The 23,500-nt window shown below is 41.4% G+C and overlaps 4 protein-coding genes across 5 annotated transcripts in view; 1 reads left to right on the top strand and 3 right to left on the bottom strand.

The window, feature by feature from the left end:
- LOC129718528 (uncharacterized) overlaps window positions 1-3,372 on the bottom strand; it is a 36,273-nt gene extending 32,901 nt beyond the window's left edge. Inside the window, exons 1-2 of the mRNA XM_055669388.1 lie at window positions 3,018-3,372; window positions 2,785-2,942 (exon numbers count right to left, since the gene is read on the bottom strand). Of these exons, the coding sequence (XP_055525363.1) occupies window positions 2,785-2,942; window positions 3,018-3,102 (243 nt within the window). The 5' untranslated portion in view covers window positions 3,103-3,372. The remainder of the gene's footprint in view (window positions 1-2,784; window positions 2,943-3,017) is intronic.
- LOC129717234 (uncharacterized) overlaps window positions 1-8,354 on the top strand; it is a 48,068-nt gene extending 39,714 nt beyond the window's left edge. The window contains exons 2-3 of the mRNA XM_055667090.1: window positions 3,350-3,483; window positions 8,244-8,354. Coding sequence (XP_055523065.1) covers window positions 3,350-3,483; window positions 8,244-8,354 — 245 coding nt within the window. The remainder of the gene's footprint in view (window positions 1-3,349; window positions 3,484-8,243) is intronic.
- A 3,303-nt stretch (window positions 8,355-11,657) lies between these two features.
- On the bottom strand, window positions 11,658-15,732 carry LOC129717233 (uncharacterized). Its single transcript, XM_055667089.1, has 2 exons — window positions 15,691-15,732; window positions 11,658-12,251 (listed from the first exon to the last, which is right to left on the bottom strand). Exons 1-2 carry the CDS (start codon window positions 15,730-15,732, stop codon window positions 11,658-11,660), a joined length of 636 nt encoding a protein of 211 aa, XP_055523064.1.
- Window positions 15,733-19,460: 3,728 nt separating this feature from the next.
- Window positions 19,461-23,500, bottom strand: part of LOC129718531 (uncharacterized) — a 49,257-nt gene continuing 45,217 nt past the window's right edge. The window contains exon 2 of one of the 2 annotated variants that reach the window (XM_055669398.1): window positions 19,461-20,803. In XM_055669398.1, the coding sequence (XP_055525373.1) occupies window positions 20,210-20,803 (594 nt within the window). In that variant the 3' untranslated portion in view covers window positions 19,461-20,209. The remainder of the gene's footprint in view (window positions 20,804-23,500) is intronic. The other variant, XM_055669399.1, reaches the window with a different exon arrangement.

The following is a 23,500-nucleotide window of genomic DNA, read 5'->3' as shown; positions in this document are numbered from 1 at the left end:
GAAAATTTAAATTTCCGGCCAAAATTCATTTTTTGTGCCAAATTGTTGGTTTTCCACTGCAGATGATTATGACATATAATAAAAGTTTTGTACTGACAAGAGGCTGTCTATAAACCACGTAAACTGAGGCAAATGTCTTGTGTTTTCGAATAAACGAAAAATGTATGTCCACATATCCGGCACCCAGCTTCTACTTTGGCTGTAACTGACGAGTAAATTCCCAAATGCAAACTCGAACCATTTGTTTAACTCTGGCAGTGATATTTGTGTTTGGTGAGAGAAGTTTGCGTGTGGTGTTCCATGGCCGTGTTTTCATAAAATAAACACTGGGAATCATTTTTGGGATAAAAATTCATATTTTATACGGTTTAGTATGATTTCACATGAATAATCGCTAAGTCTCTGAACGATGTTGTAATGGGGTAACAAAATAAATCTCAGAAAAAATTTTTTAGTTGATAAAAAAAACATCGTTTGAAAATAACAAAGATACACGCGAAAATCAATTTATTGCTAATATTAACCCTTTTTTTCGAATAAAATGAAAAAAATATTTTTTTACTTGAGTGTATACAACTGAATAATCATACTAGTTTTAAGTTTTTCCAGTATATTTTTGAACCTAATTGTTATGACATACGTTGATGAGTCTATATTCTAATAAACCAATTAATCCAAAAATTTCACGTTTTGCCTTTCTCCTAGAAAGGTATAGCAATCACTGCAAAAACCAAAGGTATAAAAGTGCTCCAGAGGGTCGAATCTAGTATATCAATCGACTCAGTTCGACGAGCTGAGCATTTTCTGTATGTGTGTGTGTGTGTGTGTATGTGTGTGTGTAACGCTCTCCCAATCTCACTCGATTTTCTCAGAGATGGCTGGACCGATTTTCATAAAATCGGTGTCAAATTGAAGGTCTAGTTGCCCCATAAGACCCTATTGAATTTTATTGCAATCGGATTTCTAGTTTAGAGGTTATGTGTCAAAATGTAAAAATCACGAAACATCAATATCTTAGAAACTACACAACCGTTTTGAACAAAACTAATTTCAAATGAACGGGCTACCTAAAAAACCCTTAACTTTCGAATTTTATGAAGATTGAACTTGTGGTTCAAAAGTTATGGAAAAAAACGTGTTCTGGAGACTATTTAATCTCACTAATGTTTCTCAGAGATGGCTGGACCGATTTTTATAAAATCAATGTCATATGGAAGGTCTTGACGCCCCACAAGACCCTATGGTTTTTTTTGCAACCGGATTATTACTTTGCCTGTTATGTTTAAAAATGTGAAATCCAGCTATGAAAAGAAACATATTCCGAAGACTACATAAACTCACTCGCTTTTCTCTGAGATGGTTGAACCGATTTCCACAAAATTAGTGTCAAATGAAAGGTCTAGCAGCCTCATAACACCCTATTGAATTTTGCTGAAATCGGACTGTAACTTTGTCTGTAATGTATCGAAATGTAAAAATCGCGAAACTTCATTATCTTAGAAACAACACAACCGTTTTGAACAATATTGATATCAGATGAACGGGCTAGTAAAATGTGGTATCGTACTATTTGAACGTTTCTGGTATCGCTCGTGATTAAATTGTTCGAATTAAGAGTCATTTCTCTTATTTCGCTATTTCTAAAGCACTAACATTACGTCAAATTTCATATTTTATACTTCAATAACAACATCAATATTTTAGAACCCAAAGAGTGAATATACCTTTAATGGATTTTAGCATTCATGTAAATTTATTTTTACAAATTATAAGTTTGAATGAGAAAGGCTGAGTCTGACCACTAGGTGGATTAATTTAGGTTTTATATTGTATTCTGAACCAAATTGCTATAATATACGAAAAACTTTAGTGATAAATCACCCAAAAATTCAAAAATTGCAAAAAAATGGAAAATTTTTGATCATCTTTTTCTACCAAAACGCAAATTTTCCGCAAACTTTTAACACATATTCTTGAAGGGCACAAGTAGGGCTCCAAGACACACTATCAGGTGCTGTGCTTACACGTGCTTACATTTAATGTTTTTGATGGTCAAAATTGGGAAAATTACGCATATTTTCAATGTGGCCTGCGACTGACTCTGTAGGGATGAAATCCATTACCCATTCTGTTTTAGGAAACTAATTTAATATGCTTTCAATCATATGTGAACATATTATGATAGCTTTAGTAGGTTTTTATATATTCCAAAATATTCAGAAAAACTATTTTTCTCTGTTTCTGAAATAGGTAACTTTTAAGGCATTTTTTCAACATGAACCGTTTTTTGTATCAAGATTTCATTCAAAAATTATGAAAATATAGATAAAATACTACAAAATGATGTGCTCAAAACATCCTGAATATGTAATTCGCATTTTGGTAATTTTGACCACTGTTTTGTATAGGGACCGTCTTATGTGCGTAATGGTGCCTTATCCTAAGTCCTCCGTATCCATGGGTTATATATCAGGTCTCTCCTTGCTACACTATCGTATCGGATATAGTGCTTCTACCTCCATATTCAAACATGTGGCATAGTTATTTGGAAGAGAAATTCTTGAAAGCATACCGCTCTAGCAAATTTTATACTTCTTCATTGAACTAATTACAGCCAATCAATCGATTTCGAACAATATCCGGATCGGTTTGTATGTAACTCGATTTCCCGTGCCCAATTGATCAGAACTCGTAAGCCATTCTTCTAATCGACCGAACGCCGCGGGGAGCGGAAGAAAGCGGCATCATCACGAAACAGCAGTAATAACAACAAAACTCAATTACCTGATCAATTAGCGCTCGCAGGGCACCGGCTGTGAGTCGCCCGTGGCATGCCTCCGGCTCATAGCGGGGCTTCACCGGGGGCGGCCGCTCAAGAGCTAAGCAGCGAAAGTAGGCGGCTGACCAGCGCAATAAATCAAACGGTTGTGTACGGATGGCAGCTTCGTGGAACCCAGCGGAACGAAAGTAGTTGGTAAATTGGGAAAAGCTTTTTTCGCAAGAAAAGTTTAACTTACCTTTGGCGTACGCTTTGAGCACGTTGTTGAAGTTTTCCGGTATCACAATCTGCTCTGGGCAGTAGATTTCTGCTAGCAAAACCATGTTGAGAAAGAATGAAATATCCCGGACTCTTTTTTATTTGGGTTGTAAAGCACGTCAAGAAAGTGTGAAAAATTGCAAACAGGAGCCGCACGTTCCAGGTGTATTGATAAAACGTCTAGCCTACTTAGGTGATTGTTGCTGGTTTCGTCTTCCTCGACCAAGACCTGCGCCGGTGTAGGCGTTTGCCGGGTACGTCACCATGGAAATGAAACTAAAAATGCTCTTTGTTTTTTTTTTTTTCTTACAGAACTACCACACTCGGCGCCAACCTTATGGACGGAGCACACAAAGTACGACCCGGGTGATATCTTGCGGGCGAACTGTTCAACACCGCCATCGAAACCGGGAGCCACCATAACTTTCTTGCTGAACAGTATGACGGTAAGTGTAATACTATATGGATATAAACTCTACTAGACACAGGGAGATTGTGTGTAAACATTTGGTACCTACGTAGTTGGATAGCGTGAAAGTGAAAATTGCTCTAAACGGGCATCGTTTACCAGAGGGCAGCCATTATGACTGGCGTTATATGAAAATTTCGACCTTCAAGGCGTTCTAGCCAGACACTTTTTTCTTAGCTATATATGTTGATGTTTATTAAATGAAACCGGTCCGATGTACAATCATAGCACCGCCATTTCGGTGGCGTCAGAACTTTGCTTTGAGTGTTTCTTTCGCCATCGTATAGTGTATAAAGCACATCCGGTCTGCTTCGTGTAAGGTACAATCTCGGCATGTGATGTTATTTATGAGTATCATTAGTACCGGACATAATTCCTTTTTAATTAACAGATTGGCACCAGTGCCAGCAGCGTGTTGGGTGAAAATTAACAAGCCATGCTCTTGAGCAGATCTTTGCCTGTTTTCAAGAGCTTTACGGCGAAGTTTGAGGCATGAGGGAAGCTTCTTCGGAAAAGATTCTTCTCTTTACATGATGACGGAAATGGCTGGCTTTATATAATGTAGCAGGATACATTAGACACAGTGTTCGAAAGCCTTGTAGGCTGAACTGCGCTGAATTCAGCTGACCAGTGCCTAGATTCGTAGGCACAGGGAGGTTGGTAGTCATCAAGTCGTGATTAATTGTAACTTATTTCCAAGAGTGCTTAATGGTTGCCTCGAAGCAGTGGTTACTTGCGGTGGTTTCGGTTTGATAGCTATAAATTAATTGCAATTACCGCACGAATCGCCGCTAGTCCGCCATCCTTTTGCGAGGCAAGAGGGATGATTTACCATGTAAAGTGCAAAGTATGGTGTCGTGCATCTTGAATATTTTACAACGCAAATCAGTACTGCATCACCTGAAGTTGATTATCAGCTCTGTCTTTCTACTGAAATGCATGATCGCCACGAAGTTTTTCACCATGCAGTAAGATGACCAAAGTGAGCACGTGTGAAATTCATTAGCTTAATGACACGGGTGATGTTTTCGAGCCTTCTTTAGAAAACCGATAAAACATTTAAAAAAGGAATTTTGTATACAAAGCCTTTATTGATAAATCGATAAATTAGAAAACGAGAAATAAATTGCTCATTAAATTCATTCCTTAAAATGTCCGTTGTTTTGGGTGCTGTGTAGCATGTGTCACCGTCTAGTCAAAACCACATATCAGCCAATTATAAACTAATTAAACTAAAAAGTTTTAACTAAACTAAAACAATGCTTGTGCTTGAGCTTGACGACCGCATATTTATTAACAACACTCTCGGACTGGATGAAAGCGAAGCCAAACATGGACGTTCCATATAGGGTGATTGACACAGATCGCTCAATGTGGAACAATGAAGGGCCGAGTCTTCCATCGGGCACCATTCGTTTCTATACGAATGGCTCAAAAACTAGATCCCAGACTGGATCAGAGATCTACGGACCTGGTAAAAAGGCCAACCGTCTTTCAAGCAGAGGTATACGCAATAAACATCTGTGCTGCGATATGTCTAAAGCGCAACTATAGTCATGCCAAAATCGGAATCTATTCAGGCTGCACTACTGACATGCATTGCAAAACTCAGAGAACTTTCCCGCCTCAACAAAGTTATGCTACTTTGGGTGCCCGGGCATTGAGGAGTCGAGGAGAATGAACATGCCGACAGCCTAGCAAGACAAGGATCTGCTCAGTAATTTATTGGGCCGGAACCGTTTCTGGGTACCTCCATACCAGCCAATGAAGGCGAACTAAATACATGGGCATCTCATTGGCAACGTGTGCAGGGTTGTAGACAAGCTAAACAGTTTATCTACCCTAACCTTGCGGTTACCAAAAGGATACTTTGACTCGTAGTGAACTCGTAGTGATCATCACGGGACTCCTTACTGGATACTGTCCGGCTCTTTATCATTCAAAGAAAATTGGCTAACTCCCAATCGACAATTGCCGCTTTTGCAACGCTGAACCTAAGGGCTGCGCATCTACTTTACTTTCGTGGGGCTCTTGCTTCGTCGAGGCTTAACTTCTTCGGAAGTTACCTCTCAACTCCATACCAGGTAATTTTTTAAAGTGGCGGGGAAATATGCGAACAGACACCTGAGAAAAGAACTCAGTGTGTGGGGATGAGACTAGGAGAGAGATGCTGGGGTAGTTACACTCCCCCAAACACCTACTGATCCCTGTCCCGACCCATTGAAACCCCTCTCTAGCTCTGTTCTTCCCGGAACGACGGATAAGTATTACGTCGGGGAGTGGCTTTTGTGCGCGATGCTCCCTCTTTACTCTTATAACCTCCTGGCTAACTACATGGAAACTGGTAGTTAGCTACCACTGGCGTGTTGGTGGTTGACCCGCCATACACGTTGCAGCTCCAGGCCAACTAGAAGGCGGCCGCACTGGCCGCGCTCCAGATGTCTGGGTCGTCGCACATCCTCCGGACTAGATTGTCCGGAGTAGTGCGAGGCCCGTTCACAGCCCTCATGCCGCTCCTCGCTCTTACCAAACGGGAGCATACGAAGAATACATGCTCAGCAGTCTCCTCCTCCACGCACTCAGGACACATGGGGGACCCCGCGTGTCCGAACCTGTGCAGATATTGCCTGAAGCAACCATGGCCTGACAGGATCTTTTTCAGGTGGAAGTTCACTTCACCATGGTGCCTCCCGACCCAACCGGATATCTCCGGTATAAGTCGGTGCATCCATCTGCCCTTTGTGGAATTAGACCATTCCCGCTGCCAGCGGAGCATCGAGAATGACCTTCTGGTAGGTACCAGGTATGCCCCTTGTGTCACGTTGGTCGAAACACTCTCTATCCTCCTTGATGGCAATGGTGATAGGCATCATACCGGACAAGACACAGATTACTCCGTACGATACGCACTCGCAACTCTCAGGCACATGAGCCTGTAGGTACTTTCCAGTTTACCGCGATACCTGTTAGAACCTAGCGCTCTGAACCACACTGGCCCACCATACCTAAGTATGGACGAAACCACACTGGCAAGCAGTTTTCGCTTGCTGTCATAAACCGCTGAGCTAATGGACATCATACGAGATAGTGCTGCAATAGCCAATCAGGCCCTCTTATAGGCATAGTCGACGTGACTACCGAACGTGAGCTTATCGTCCACCATAACCCCCAAGAGCTACAAAGATCGCTTTGAGAGGATTGTGCAGTCTCCGACTCTGACCACCGCCTGTTGCTCCGATTTACGGTTGTTCACAACCGTGACCTCCGTCTTATGATGCGCAAGCTCCACAGGGAACTGGAGTTTCAATACTCCGTCATACATGACATTCCACAACACCGGACCCAGGATACAACCTTGTGAAACTCCTGCGGTGATTGGGATGCATTTCTGATCCTCCTCCGTGTTGTAAACAAGTACTCGATTCTGGAAGTAATTTTCCAGAAGCTTGTACAACGACATCGGTACATGGATGCTCCTGAGCGCGAGCATTATGGAGTCCCAACTGGCGCTATTGAACGCATTCTTCACGTCGAGCGTGACGATTGCGCAATAGCGTATTCCCCTTCTCTTGCGCTTGAGTGCTGCCTCCACCGTCTTGGCAACGGAAGAGATGGCATCCAGCGTGGACCTACCCTTCCGGAAGCCAAACTGGTTACTTCCCAGCCCGTGTACATCCTCCGTGTACCTCCCTGTACCCCCTGTACCTCCCTGTACCTTGAGGATAATCCTTTCAAGCACCTTGCCCGCAGTGTTCAGCAGGCAGATGGCCTATATGTCGATGGGTCCCCTGGCGGTATCCCAGCATTCGGCAGTACGACCAGTCTCTGCTGCTTCCACCTGTCCGGAAAGAGACAGTCATCCACAGTCAGGCACCTCTGCATAACTGCCATGAACAGCCCGGAGGTCATTTTCATCGCCAGCCTGATTGCCAGGTTACCATCCGATTCCGGTGCCTTGCTCAGAGATTTGGCGATCACACAGAGATTTGGCGATCACGCTCACGGATTGGGTGTTCAGCAGGCTGGCCGATCATCCCTGGTCTATGTCTGAGATACTGGAACATCGGACGTGAGACTCGACCGCCTGAGGCCAAGGGCTTGGCTCGTGGCGCGGAAAGACTGCCCTGGATGATACGCTTCAGTATCGGTGGTGATCGCTCGGTAGGCGCCAGCGCGCCTCTAGTCTTGGCCATTACGATCCTGTAGGCGTCACCCCACGGATTCGTGTGGGCACTCGCACATAGCCTATCGAAGCAGGCTCTCTTGCTAGCCTTTATCGCACTCTTTAGAATCGATCTTGCAGAACCGAATGCTGCGCGGCGCTCTGTCCTCTCTTCTTCGTTTCGCGCACGCTGCATCCTCCGTCTTGCACGGAGGCACGCACTGCGAATGGTCGGCTATCGCCGGGTATGGATGAGGTATGGATGAGTCAATAAGCTCGAGCATCAACTGTGTAACGGAATCGGGGCCAGCCACAAAAGACAAACAATCCAGTCGCAGTTTCACTTTTGCCCAGCGACGATAGTCACCAGACGTATTCAGCTTACTAACGTCTCATGTCCGTTTTGTCTGTTGTGGTTGTGAATGGTGTTTCTAGAGTGCCTGTATACCATCCAAGGTAACGGTGGTAACACTTAACATCCTGCCTGTTTTCTCCGCATGAATTTATTGGTTGTTTGCTCGATTGAAATGACACTGACAGATAATATAACATAATTTTTGTTCGCATTTTGACAGTGTCGTCACTCTGTATACAAGCGCTTTAGGTGTAACGACTTGATCAAAAAACAGGCACGGAATGAGGAAGCGTTTTCCCACTTCGGAGTGTTGAAGACGAAGCATCACTAGGCAAAAGAGATGTTACGGATATCCGCATCCGTAAATGCGGAACATCCGCATTCGCATCCACATCCGCATTTTACCATGCGGATATTAAGAGCAAATATCACTTTGTATAATTTTGTAAAAACAAAAATTTTCTGGTGTTTTTGCTGCTCGCTTAAATAACTATTGCACCGGGAAAGGCCATGCTCATGCGAAATAAGCAAAATAAAACATAGAGGATGATACGGATATCCGCATCCGCATCCGTCAATGCAGAACATCCGCATGAAGTTTGACATCCGCATCTACATCTGCATTCGTAATCACATATTCGCATCCGCATCTGCACATCCGTCACATCCCTGCCAGGCAACAGGAAACAAAACTTCTTCGTTTGTTTTAGGTTTCCTTTCTCATCAGGACAAGAAATGTCTCAATTTTAATTGTTTTAACTCGTAGGTACCTTCGTGAAGCTCGAATATGAATAGAAAGGTATGTGACATTGTCATCTTTACAATTCAAATGCATTTGGATGATATATTCAATAATGCAAAAATTGGCATGGCAGTGCTCATAAACAAATGTTATTGATTCGATACCGTCCAGTAGCTATCGTTTTCGACAATGAAGATAATGTCTGTAGACGTAAGCGTCATCGTCGATAACGATAACAGACAATATTGTCATCGGACAACAGACAGATTACGATAGGTTATCGATCAACAACCTTGTTACTGACGTATAAAGTTGGCCCATAATTTTCTACTGAAGCTTATTATATTTAGGCTTACAGTTAATCTATTACGTATCAAAATATGAAAATACCCAAACTTCGGTATTTGAGAAATTTTGCGACCAACTGGAACAAAATAAGTTCTAAATGAACAGAATATCTTTCAATCCTTTAACTACTGTGAACAGAGCCGGATTTAAGGGGGGGCCCAGGGGGCCCGGGCCCCGGGCCCCCACATTTTTGGGGCCCCCACAAAACGAGAAAAAGTTCTTTTCTCTATCAAAAATGAGGTTCAATCAAAAGTTCAATTTTCAGTAAGAAAATTTGAACAGACCATTTCAATCTGTCCGAATCAGAGATACTAGATTTGCGTTGCAAAATGCAGATTTTCAGAGTCCGTGTGCAGATTTTATTGACCTACAGAAGTGTGTAGTTTTTCCTAGTTTCTATAGATTATTGCCAGCGTAGCCTTATATTTGCGCAGTCTTTCTCAAATTTTGTGCAAATTTTTGCTTGCGGATCGCATTTTTTTTCGAATTGCGGTAGGTTTTTATTTTTCAGATATCAAGAAAAAAATTCCGGATTTCGAGCAGTTGCATACATTTATTTATTTGAGCCTAATGATCTCGAACGCAACTGAAGAAAGGTCTTTATCGAAGATGAAACTGATTGAAAATAGGTTGCGTACGACTATGAAGAGTGAAATGCTGTCAAACTTAGCATTGTTAAGTTGAGAGTACAATATTCTGAGGGAGCTGGATGTTGATTATTCAATCAATAAGTTCTCTGCAAAAAAAAATCTCGTAAGAAAAAATTCTAGCAAATTTTTGGTAACTTTCCAATGACAAATAAGTGTTTTTAACTCGTACGATAAAAAAACGGGTTTGTTTTATTCTGGGGCTCCCACTGTAAACTGGGCCCCGGGCCTCCACAATCGTAAATCCGGCTCTGACTGTGAACTTGGTACAGTTACACAGTTGATCACAAAAAATCACATCGATAGATGGATTAGTTAGTCTTTTTTGCAGAATTTTTATTTTTTCGAAATGGTGGAAACATGTTTCAATGTCTACTTCAGAAAAAAGAATGCGATATTTATGAATTTTCGTCATGAATCTCGCTTATCAGTAAAAGCGTCAGTTTCTGACTGAATTTTTTTGTTTATTTTTAAGGGTTTTTTTCTAAAACCTTTGGGAAAAAAACACTTTGTCACACTATTTAATGGGCTCTGTGAGTCAAATAACTGAATGGGATGCTGAACCAAACCATGTAAAATATTCATAATTAACCCTATAAAAATAAAAAAAAAATATATGTAAAAATGTCAGAATCGAAAAGTTGCGAAATTGCGAAACGTGCAAAAAAGTGGTTTAGTAGCTTTAAAAGCCATTTTTCATAAATCACGTTTGGGCAATCTGAAAATATTTTTTCGAATCGAAATGTTCTACAAAAACACTATAAACAACATTTTCTTTCAATTCAGGATCGAGCACTTCGACTTTTGCTACATCGATTTTTTGGGACAGCCTAATGAACAATAAACAAAAAGCGAAATTCGACTTTACAACGATACAACGAATAGAAAAAAAGACACGAGCAGTATAAATTGAACATCTGAAAAAACGAGACATGTTTTAGAGAAGGCCTGGGAGTTTCATCTGATGTCTATTGATTTTTCTATCTTAAGACAGGGTGACCAACTACAGTTACATTCTTGATATGTCTGTGCGTAAGTTGTGATATGTCCTATGCGTTAACAGCATGCATTCAATGTGGACGACTTATGAAGTTTACAAGAGATGATGCTAAGGTCTATAGCACATGGAGTACCTTTTCACCAGTCAATTTCGAATGTTCGTCTCCAATAGTGCTTCTGCCGCCCGTAACAGTCGTTGAATCGACCATAAAAAATAATCAAATACCAGGGACTCTTCCAGCCAACCAAATGTCCGACCGACTTTTTTAAATCAGATTGCCTTCGGTGTGTAGTAGCACTCCATCCTTGCCAAGCTCTCAGAACCTGTGACCGGTTACGAACCGGCAAACTAAACCAGGAAAAAAACACAGATATCATAGTAAGCCATGTATTTAGTTTCGACAAATCGTTATTTCATCTGATTTTCGTTTCTTCTCTCGTCCATCAGGACACTCGACTCGGTTTAATTCTAGTTGGGTACACCGACCTTCTATCGATAGCAATATTTACACAGTCAAGCTTTTTCCTCCAATTGATTCTAGCGAATAGACAGTAAGGAATGCTGGGAATGACGGCATAACACTGTGCTTCTTTCACGATTTTGCTACTAGTTTACTATTGTCTCTACAGTAGGAAGTGAAACGACAAGGTACAGAAGTAGGTCGGGTTACGTTTGATTTGTGGAAATTCCTTCCTGTTGTTTCAGGAGATGGGGCAGTCCTTATTTACAAAATTATGGAGAGGATTGGAATGGGCTTGTGGAAGGAATCCAATCAAAACAGCGTAGTTTCACCTAATACAAATAACCTTACTACCTTAACTAAAAATGGAATCTAATAAACAACAAGTAACAAATAACAATAGCCTACAATCAAATCTGAGACCATTTGAGGTTGATTTAGAATTGCTGGTATCTAGCAGGTCCGGATGGGGGCGATGGAGGGCCGTAGGCGTTGGCAGGAGGGCCGTAAGTTTTGGCTGGCTCTTTGTTTTCGTTGGTTTTATACTTAATGAAGTAGACTTCCGGCTTGCTAGGTTCGGTAGGCTCTGGTTGCGGAATTTCCAACGGTGCAGGTTCCTCGGGTTTCTTCACCAACACATACACCAAGGTCTTGTGTTCGTCTAGTGGTTGGGGCGGAATTTGTTGCTGGATTGGTGCAGGAGGAGCCGGAGCTTTGATAAAGATAATCTTGTAGTGTTTCTTGGGAATGGGAGTTTCCAGCACCGGGCTTCGAATGATCTCGGTGGGTTCCTCCGGTGGAACGTGGACGTAGACATTCTTAGTTACCAGCTTCGGTGGAGGACCGTATTCGGCTGCTGGGGGTCCATAGACAGGAGTCGGTGGTCCGTACTCTTGCGCTGGTGGACCGTATTCGGTCTTCGGGGCTCCGTACTCATGTTCCGGTAGCTGCAACTGCTTGGCCGGCAGAGCAATGCGACCGCGAGGGGGCTCCGGGAAAGCAAATGCGCATACAGCGCAAGTCAGGAGGATCTAAAATAGTCATAAAATAAAGCATGGTTATTATTGAGTTACATGACATTGCATTGATAACATATTTTTACAACGAGCATTTAAAAAACTTCAAAGAATAACGGCTTGTTCCAAATGAACACATTTCCTTCACTCGATTACATTTCAAAACCCACTGTCTACCATCTCATCCAGTAAAAGCTTTTCATCAAAGTGGCAAGTGGTTCTCTCGCTGTGTAACTATGACTGAAATTCAAAAGCTTAACGTTAATTTATACATTCAATTGCACTCCAACGGCCGGCTGACAGCAGCAGTTGCGAGCAGACTGAGAGTGCAGATGCTGTTACCCGGAACAGTGGAGAAATCCCTGTTTTAAACTTAAACAAGCAATGAATTCGTAATTGAAATCAGCTACTGCTCGCACAGTTGGCTGCCGTTTGGAAAGCTGCGAAAAGTGAATTAGTCGTGAATTTCATGAAAACGAAATTAAGTTGGGTCCGGATTCACCCGATTCCCGATTGTACTGGAGAGGCATGCAGTGGAGCGATCTGAGCATGGTGCGAACGCGCTGCAGGAATGTCGAATCGAGTGAGATCTTTCGAAGGATATCAGATTTAATGCAGTGGAATTCCGAGCAGCACTGTCAATACAGGTTCAACAAAAATGGAATAAATTTATGCTAAAAGGGGTTGAACATCTCATACTATAGTTAATAGTTTTGTTCTAAATTGTGCACATTCAATTTGTTTATGTTCATGGGTTACAGTTGCACTAGCTTTAGCGTTTCATGGAGCCAATGCTACTGGAATACTGGATTGAAAGAATCATTAAAAGTAATTCAACAAAAATTATAAAAAGAATAAAATGCGTTTATTTTTCTCTAGTTGTGCCAATAGTTGAAAAATAAAGTTTTATAAATTTTGTTTTGAATTTTCTGATAAATTCAATTTTTGCTATTCATTTTTTGTTGAAGAATGAAAGCCAAATGTTTAGTGATCGGATAAAAAGTAATTTATTTGGAATGGACAGTTTTATCTTCACCAAAAATATTGTGTTGACAATTCACAACATTGGTTGACATCATTCCTTGTTCATCGTTGATCTGCCATTTGATCGTAATAACGGCGACATAATTATCTTTACTTGTTGAAACAATTTAACTCAAGGTCAGCAACAGTAAAAAATCACTTCCAGCAATTAATAGAGAACCAGTAAGGAGCCGTCGACTCCGCGGTAAGCCTCGCACTCAGCGGATGTGCGCGGTGCAAGAAAATGCACGATCTGCTAGTGTACGAAGTGACTGGAGAACGGCTGCCCAAGACTGGTAATAAATGGTCCGTCAAACCAACCAACAAAGTAAAGTAAACCAAGACGTAGAAATATAATTCCATGAATTTAAAAGGTGTATCTAAACATGCAGTCCTGTCTGTCTGTCTGTCTGATCCATATAGACTCGGAAACTAAAGCACCGATCGGTGTGAAATTTTATATATAGGGTTTGTAGCGGCCGGCAATGGTTACTAAGATAACTCGAGACCCCTCCCTATTTTGTAAGGGAGAGGTTCCATACAAATGGAACATAAATTTTTTCACATATCGAGAACTAATCAAGTAAATAGAACCAAATTTGGCATGTAAAAGTTTTTAAAGCCAAAAAATATTTTCATGGTGGTTCGAGACCCCTTCCTCGTCTGGAAGGAAGAAGTCCCATACAAATGAAAGACAAATTTCTCACAACTCTAGTACCAATCAAGCAAATAGAACCAAATTTGGCAGAAGAATGTTTTGTAGGGATAACAAATATGTCCATAGTGGTTCGGCACCCCTCCCTCTTCCGTAAGGGAGGAACCCACTCAAAGAAATACAATCAAGTAGATAAAGCCAAATTTGGCATGCAAAAGTTTATAAGGGCAAAAAATATTTTAAAGGTGGTTAGATACCTCCCTCCTTCCTTCCAGAAGGAAGGGGTCCCATAAAAATGAAAGAGAAATTTCGCTCAGCTCGATAAACAATCAAGCAAATACTACCAAATTTGGCACGTGAATATTTTTGGGGTAACAAATATGTCCATACTGGTTCGACACCCCTCCCTCTTCCATAAGGGAGGGATCCCATACAAATGAAACACAAATTTCTAATAACATTTTCATGATGGGTCGAGACCCTTTCTCTTCTGGAATGGAGGGGTCCCATACAAATGGAACGCAAATTTTTCACAACTCGAGAACCAATCAAGCAAATACAACCAAATACGGCATGCTAAGGTTTTTGGGAGCAAGGAAAATGTTCATAGTGGTTCGACACCCCTCCCTCGTAGCAAAAACAGCTGAAAAAAAAAACAAGAATGACGCTTAGAGGCCAAAAATTGTCTCCAAATGCCATTCTAAAATTTAAGATGGCGATTTCCGGTTTCTGAAAAATAGCCGAAAGTGACCAAAAACCACCCAACGCGAGAATTTCCGAAAACGTAATGATGCACTAAAACCACAAATCGACAACAATTTGAATTATGAAATGGAGATTTCCGGGTTGTGGAAAACAACCGAAAATGGCCAATTTCCACCCAATATCCGGAATCAAAAGGATGTACAGAAGCTAAAAATCGATCACTATTTATAATTCCAAGACGGCGACTTCCGATGTCTGGAAAACAGTCAAAAATGGCCAAATACCGTCCAAACTGAATATTTTCGGATCCATAATGACGCCCAGAGGCCAGAAATCAACCTCACATGCCATTTTGAAGTCCAAGATGACGACACCCGGTTTTTGGAAAACAGTCTAAAGTGACCAAAAACTACCCAATATTTCCGTAATCGTAATGATGCACAGGAGTCTAAAATCGACCTTAGACACCATTTCGGAAGCTAAAATAACGACTTCCGGTTTCTGAAAAACAGCCTAAAATGACCGAATACCGAATATGGATTTTTTTTATAGGGGGGGATTTGTTAGTAGCTTAAGTATTTATGATAAAAATTAGTGAGTAATGGGTATGTGTGTCCAATCACAAATGGTGACTTCTCAACACTGACCGAATATGGATATTTCCAGAATCGAGGTGATGTACAGAAGTCCAAAGGTGAGAATGTTGTCATTTCGATAAAATCAATCATTACAAACGATTCATCTTTTGACTTTGATCGTATCCAATATTCGGTTCGTCATGCATTCGCAGACTATAAATAAATCGCAAGGAATCAATAAATTTGGAATGCTCAAAATTATTTTAATTAAGGAGTACTCGATTCTGGAAGTAATTTTCCAGAAGCTTGTACAACGACATCGGTACATGGATGCTCCTGAGCGCGAGCATTATGGAGTCCCAACTGGCGCTATTGAACGCATTCTTCACGTCGAGCGTGACGATTGCGCAATAGCGTATTCCCCTTCTCTTGCGCTTGAGTGCTGCCTCCACCGTCTTGGCAACGGAAGAGATGGCATCCAGCGTGGACCTACCCTTCCGGAAGCCAAACTGGTTACTTCCCAGCCCGTGTACATCCTCCGTGTACCTCCCTGTACCCCCTGTACCTCCCTGTACCTTGAGGATAATCCTTTCAAGCACCTTGCCCGCAGTGTTCAGCAGGCAGATGGCCTATATGTCGATGGGTCCCCTGGCGGTATCCCAGCATTCGGCAGTACGACCAGTCTCTGCTGCTTCCACCTGTCCGGAAAGAGACAGTCATCCACAGTCAGGCACCTCTGCATAACTGCCATGAACAGCCCGGAGGTCATTTTCATCGCCAGCCTGATTGCCAGGTTACCATCCGATTCCGGTGCCTTGCTCAGAGATTTGGCGATCACACAGAGATTTGGCGATCACGCTCACGGATTGGGTGTTCAGCAGGCTGGCCGATCATCCCTGGTCTATGTCTGAGATACTGGAACATCGGACGTGAGACTCGACCGCCTGAGGCCAAGGGCTTGGCTCGTGGCGCGGAAAGACTGCCCTGGATGATACGCTTCAGTATCGGTGGTGATCGCTCGGTAGGCGCCAGCGCGCCTCTAGTCTTGGCCATTACGATCCTGTAGGCGTCACCCCACGGATTCGTGTGGGCACTCGCACATAGCCTATCGAAGCAGGCTCTCTTGCTAGCCTTTATCGCACTCTTTAGAATCGATCTTGCAGAACCGAATGCTGCGCGGCGCTCTGTCCTCTCTTCTTCGTTTCGCGCACGCTGCATCCTCCGTCTTGCACGGAGGCACGCACTGCGAATGGTCGGCTATCGCCGGGTATGGATGAGGTATGGATGAGTCAATAAGCTCGAGCATCAACTGTGTAACGGAATCGGGGCCAGCCACAAAAGACAAACAATCCAGTCGCAGTTTCACTTTTGCCCAGCGACGATAGTCACCAGACGTATTCAGCTTACTAACGTCTCATGTCCGTTTTGTCTGTTGTGGTTGTGAATGGTGTTTCTAGAGTGCCTGTATACCATCCAAGGTAACGGTGGTAACACTTAACATCCTGCCTGTTTTCTCCGCATGAATTTATTGGTTGTTTGCTCGATTGAAATGACACTGACAGATAATATAACATAATTTTTGTTCGCATTTTGACAGTGTCGTCACTCTGTATACAAGCGCTTTAGGTGTAACGACTTGATCAAAAAACAGGCACGGAATGAGGAAGCGTTTTCCCACTTCGGAGTGTTGAAGACGAAGCATCACTAGGCAAAAGAGATGTTACGGATATCCGCATCCGTAAATGCGGAACATCCGCATTCGCATCCACATCCGCATTTTACCATGCGGATATTAAGAGCAAATATCACTTTGTATAATTTTGTAAAAACAAAAATTTTCTGGTGTTTTTGCTGCTCGCTTAAATAACTATTGCACCGGGAAAGGCCATGCTCATGCAAAATAAGCAAAATAAAACATAGAGGATGATACGGATATCCGCATCCGCATCCGTCAATGCAGAACATCCGCATGAAGTTTGACATCCGCATCTACATCTGCATTCGTAATCACATATTCGCATCCGCATCTGCACATCCGTCACATCCCTGCCAGGCAACAGGAAACAAAACTTCTTCGTTTGTTTTAGGTTTCCTTTCTCATCAGGACAAGAAATGTCTCAATTTTAATTGTTTTAACTCGTAGGTACCTTCGTGAAGCTCGAATATGAATAGAAAGGTATGTGACATTGTCATCTTTACAATTCAAATGCATTTGGATGATATATTCAATAATGCAAAAATTGGCATGGCAGTGCTCATAAACAAATGTTATTGATTCGATACCGTCCAGTAGCTATCGTTTTCGACAATGAAGATAATGTCTGTAGACGTAAGCGTCATCGTCGATAACGATAACAGACAATATTGTCATCGGACAACAGACAGATTACGATAGGTTATCGATCAACAACCTTGTTACTGACGTATAAAGTTGGCCCATAATTTTCTACTGAAGCTTATTATATTTAGGCTTACAGTTAATCTATTACGTATCAAAATATGAAAATACCCAAACTTCGGTATTTGAGAAATTTTGCGACCAACTGGAACAAAATAAGTTCTAAATGAACAGAATATCTTTCAATCCTTTAACTACTGTGAACAGAGCCGGATTTAAGGGGGGGCCCAGGGGGCCCGGGCCCCGGGCCCCCACATTTTTGGGGCCCCCACAAAACGAGAAAAAGTTCTTTTCTCTATCAAAAATGAGGTTCAATCAAAAGTTCAATTTTCAGTAAGAAAATTTGAACAGACCATTTCAATCTGTCCGAATCAGAGATACTAGATTTGCGTTGCAAAATGCAGATTTTCAGAGTCCGTGTGCAGATTTTATTGACCTACAGAAGTGTGTAGTTTTTCCTAGTTTCTATAGATTATTGCCAGCGTAGCCTTATATTTGCGCAGTCTTTCTCAAATTTTGTGCAAATTTTTGCTTGCGGATCGCATTTTTTTTCGAATTGCGGTAGGTTTTTATTTTTCAGATATCAAGAAAAAAATTCCGGATTTCGAGCAGTTGCATACATTTATTTATTTGAGCCTAATGATCTCGAACGCAACTGAAGAAAGGTCTTTATCGAAGATGAAACTGATTGAAAATAGGTTGCGTACGACTATGAAGAGTGAAATGCTGTCAAACTTAGCATTGTTAAGTTGAGAGTACAATATTCTGAGGGAGCTGGATGTTGATTATTCAATCAATAAGTTCTCTGCAAAAAAAAATCTCGTAAGAAAAAATTCTAGCAAATTTTTGGTAACTTTCCAATGACAAATAAGTGTTTTTAACTCGTACGATAAAAAAACGGGTTTGTTTTATTCTGGGGCTCCCACTGTAAACTGGGCCCCGGGCCTCCACAATCGTAAATCCGGCTCTGACTGTGAACTTGGTACAGTTACACAGTTGATCACAAAAAATCACATCGATAGATGGATTAGTTAGTCTTTTTTGCAGAATTTTTATTTTTTCGAAATGGTGGAAACATGTTTCAATGTCTACTTCAGAAAAAAGAATGCGATATTTATGAATTTTCGTCATGAATCTCGCTTATCAGTAAAAGCGTCAGTTTCTGACTGAATTTTTTTGTTTATTTTTAAGGGTTTTTTTCTAAAACCTTTGGGAAAAAAACACTTTGTCACACTATTTAATGGGCTCTGTGAGTCAAATAACTGAATGGGATGCTGAACCAAACCATGTAAAATATTCATAATTAACCCTATAAAAATAAAAAAAAAAATATATGTAAAAATGTCAGAATCGAAAAGTTGCGAAATTGCGAAACGTGCAAAAAAGTGGTTTAGTAGCTTTAAAAGCCATTTTTCATAAATCACGTTTGGGCAATCTGAAAATATTTTTTCGAATCGAAATGTTCTACAAAAACACTATAAACAACATTTTCTTTCAATTCAGGATCGAGCACTTCGACTTTTGCTACATCGATTTTTTGGGACAGCCTAATGAACAATAAACAAAAAGCGAAATTCGACTTTACAACGATACAACGAATAGAAAAAAAGACACGAGCAGTATAAATTGAACATCTGAAAAAACGAGACATGTTTTAGAGAAGGCCTGGGAGTTTCATCTGATGTCTATTGATTTTTCTATCTTAAGACAGGGTGACCAACTACAGTTACATTCTTGATATGTCTGTGCGTAAGTTGTGATATGTCCTATGCGTTAACAGCATGCATTCAATGTGGACGACTTATGAAGTTTACAAGAGATGATGCTAAGGTCTATAGCACATGGAGTACCTTTTCACCAGTCAATTTCGAATGTTCGTCTCCAATAGTGCTTCTGCCGCCCGTAACAGTCGTTGAATCGACCATAAAAAATAATCAAATACCAGGGACTCTTCCAGCCAACCAAATGTCCGACCGACTTTTTTAAATCAGATTGCCTTCGGTGTGTAGTAGCACTCCATCCTTGCCAAGCTCTCAGAACCTGTGACCGGTTACGAACCGGCAAACTAAACCAGGAAAAAAACACAGATATCATAGTAAGCCATGTATTTAGTTTCGACAAATCGTTATTTCATCTGATTTTCGTTTCTTCTCTCGTCCATCAGGACACTCGACTCGGTTTAATTCTAGTTGGGTACACCGACCTTCTATCGATAGCAATATTTACACAGTCAAGCTTTTTCCTCCAATTGATTCTAGCGAATAGACAGTAAGGAATGCTGGGAATGACGGCATAACACTGTGCTTCTTTCACGATTTTGCTACTAGTTTACTATTGTCTCTACAGTAGGAAGTGAAACGACAAGGTACAGAAGTAGGTCGGGTTACGTTTGATTTGTGGAAATTCCTTCCTGTTGTTTCAGGAGATGGGGCAGTCCTTATTTACAAAATTATGGAGAGGATTGGAATGGGCTTGTGGAAGGAATCCAATCAAAACAGCGTAGTTTCACCTAATACAAATAACCTTACTACCTTAACTAAAAATGGAATCTAATAAACAACAAGTAACAAATAACAATAGCCTACAATCAAATCTGAGACCATTTGAGGTTGATTTAGAATTGCTGGTATCTAGCAGGTCCGGATGGGGGCGATGGAGGGCCGTAGGCGTTGGCAGGAGGGCCGTAAGTTTTGGCTGGCTCTTTGTTTTCGTTGGTTTTATACTTAATGAAGTAGACTTCCGGCTTGCTAGGTTCGGTAGGCTCTGGTTGCGGAATTTCCAACGGTGCAGGTTCCTCGGGTTTCTTCACCAACACATACACCAAGGTCTTGTGTTCGTCTAGTGGTTGGGGCGGAATTTGTTGCTGGATTGGTGCAGGAGGAGCCGGAGCTTTGATAAAGATAATCTTGTAGTGTTTCTTGGGAATGGGAGTTTCCAGCACCGGGCTTCGAATGATCTCGGTGGGTTCCTCCGGTGGAACGTGGACGTAGACATTCTTAGTTACCAGCTTCGGTGGAGGACCGTATTCGGCTGCTGGGGGTCCATAGACAGGAGTCGGTGGTCCGTACTCTTGCGCTGGTGGACCGTATTCGGTCTTCGGGGCTCCGTACTCATGTTCCGGTAGCTGCAACTGCTTGGCCGGCAGAGCAATGCGACCGCGAGGGGGCTCCGGGAAAGCAAATGCGCATACAGCGCAAGTCAGGAGGATCTAAAATAGTCATAAAATAAAGCATGGTTATTATTGAGTTACATGACATTGCATTGATAACATATTTTTACAACGAGCATTTAAAAAACTTCAAAGAATAACGGCTTGTTCCAAATGAACACATTTCCTTCACTCGATTACATTTCAAAACCCACTGTCTACCATCTCATCCAGTAAAAGCTTTTCATCAAAGTGGCAAGTGGTTCTCTCGCTGTGTAACTATGACTGAAATTCAAAAGCTTAACGTTAATTTATACATTCAATTGCACTCCAACGGCCGGCTGACAGCAGCAGTTGCGAGCAGACTGAGAGTGCAGATGCTGTTACCCGGAACAGTGGAGAAATCCCTGTTTTAAACTTAAACAAGCAATGAATTCGTAATTGAAATCAGCTACTGCTCGCACAGTTGGCTGCCGTTTGGAAAGCTGCGAAAAGTGAATTAGTCGTGAATTTCATGAAAACGAAATTAAGTTGGGTCCGGATTCACCCGATTCCCGATTGTACTGGAGAGGCATGCAGTGGAGCGATCTGAACATGGTGCGAACGCGCTGCAGGAATGTCGAATCGAGTGAGATCTTTCGAAGGATATCAGATTTAATGCAGTGGAATTCCGAGCAGCACTGTCAATACAGGTTCAACAAAAATGGAATAAATTTATGCTAAAAGGGGTTGAACATCTCATACTATAGTTAATAGTTTTGTTCTAAATTGTGCACATTCAATTTGTTTATGTTCATGGGTTACAGTTGCACTAGCTTTAGCGTTTCATGGAGCCAATGCTACTGGAATACTGGATTGAAAGAATCATTAAAAGTAATTCAACAAAAATTATAAAAAGAATAAAATGCGTTTATTTTTCTCTAGTTGTGCCAATAGTTGAAAAATAAAGTTTTATAAATTTTGTTTTGAATTTTCTGATAAATTCAATTTTTGCTATTCATTTTTTGTTGAAGAATGAAAGCCAAATGTTTAGTGATCGGATAAAAAGTAATTTATTTGGAATGGACAGTTTTATCTTCACCAAAAATATTGTGTTGACAATTCACAACATTGGTTGACATCATTCCTTGTTCATCGTTGATCTGCCATTTGATCGTAAAAACGGCGACATAATTATCTTTACTTGTTGAAACAATTTAACTCAAGGTCAGCAACAGTAAAAAATCACTTCCAGCAATTAATAGAGAACCAGTAAGGAGCCGTCGACTCCGCGGTAAGCCTCGCACTCAGCGGATGTGCGCGGTGCAAGAAAATGCACGATCTGCTAGTGTACGAAGTGACTGGAGAACGGCTGCCCAAGACTGGTAATAAATGGTCCGTCAAACCAACCAACAAAGTAAAGTAAACCAAGACGTAGAAATATAATTCCATGAATTTAAAAGGTGTATCTAAACATGCAGTCCTGTCTGTCTGTCTGTCTGATCCATATAGACTCGGAAACTAAAGCACCGATCGGTGTGAAATTTTATATATAGGGTTTGTAGCGGCCGGCAATGGTTACTAAGATAACTCGAGACCCCTCCCTATTTTGTAAGGGAGAGGTTCCATACAAATGGAACATAAATTTTTTCACATATCGAGAACTAATCAAGTAAATAGAACCAAATTTGGCATGTAAAAGTTTTTAAAGCCAAAAAATATTTTCATGGTGGTTCGAGACCCCTTCCTCGTCTGGAAGGAAGAAGTCCCATACAAATGAAAGACAAATTTCTCACAACTCTAGTACCAATCAAGCAAATAGAACCAAATTTGGCAGAAGAATGTTTTGTAGGGATAACAAATATGTCCATAGTGGTTCGGCACCCCTCCCTCTTCCGTAAGGGAGGAACCCACTCAAAGAAATACAATCAAGTAGATAAAGCCAAATTTGGCATGCAAAAGTTTATAAGGGCAAAAAATATTTTAAAGGTGGTTAGATACCTCCCTCCTTCCTTCCAGAAGGAAGGGGTCCCATAAAAATGAAAGAGAAATTTCGCTCAGCTCGATAAACAATCAAGCAAATACTACCAAATTTGGCACGTGAATATTTTTGGGGTAACAAATATGTCCATACTGGTTCGACACCCCTCCCTCTTCCATAAGGGAGGGATCCCATACAAATGAAACACAAATTTCTAATAACATTTTCATGATGGGTCGAGACCCTTTCTCTTCTGGAATGGAGGGGTCCCATACAAATGGAACGCAAATTTTTCACAACTCGAGAACCAATCAAGCAAATACAACCAAATACGGCATGCTAAGGTTTTTGGGAGCAAGGAAAATGTTCATAGTGGTTCGACACCCCTCCCTCGTAGCAAAAACAGCTGAAAAAAAAAAACAAGAATGACGCTTAGAGGCCAAAAATTGTCTCCAAATGCCATTCTAAAATTTAAGATGGCGATTTCCGGTTTCTGAAAAATAGCCGAAAGTGACCAAAAACCACCCAACGCGAGAATTTCCGAAAACGTAATGATGCACTAAAACCACAAATCGACAACAATTTGAATTATGAAATGGAGATTTCCGGGTTGTGGAAAACAACCGAAAATGGCCAATTTCCACCCAATATCCGGAATCAAAAGGATGTACAGAAGCTAAAAATCGATCACTATTTATAATTCCAAGACGGCGACTTCCGATGTCTGGAAAACAGTCAAAAATGGCCAAATACCGTCCAAACTGAATATTTTCGGATCCATAATGACGCCCAGAGGC

The sequence above is a fragment of the Wyeomyia smithii genome, chromosome 1 (assembly GCF_029784165.1).
Source record: "Wyeomyia smithii strain HCP4-BCI-WySm-NY-G18 chromosome 1, ASM2978416v1, whole genome shotgun sequence".
Taxonomy (NCBI): Eukaryota; Metazoa; Arthropoda; class Insecta; order Diptera; family Culicidae; genus Wyeomyia; species Wyeomyia smithii.
The sequence above is the reverse complement of the archived record's forward strand: the minus strand, read 5'-3'. Positions and strand labels throughout refer to the sequence as shown.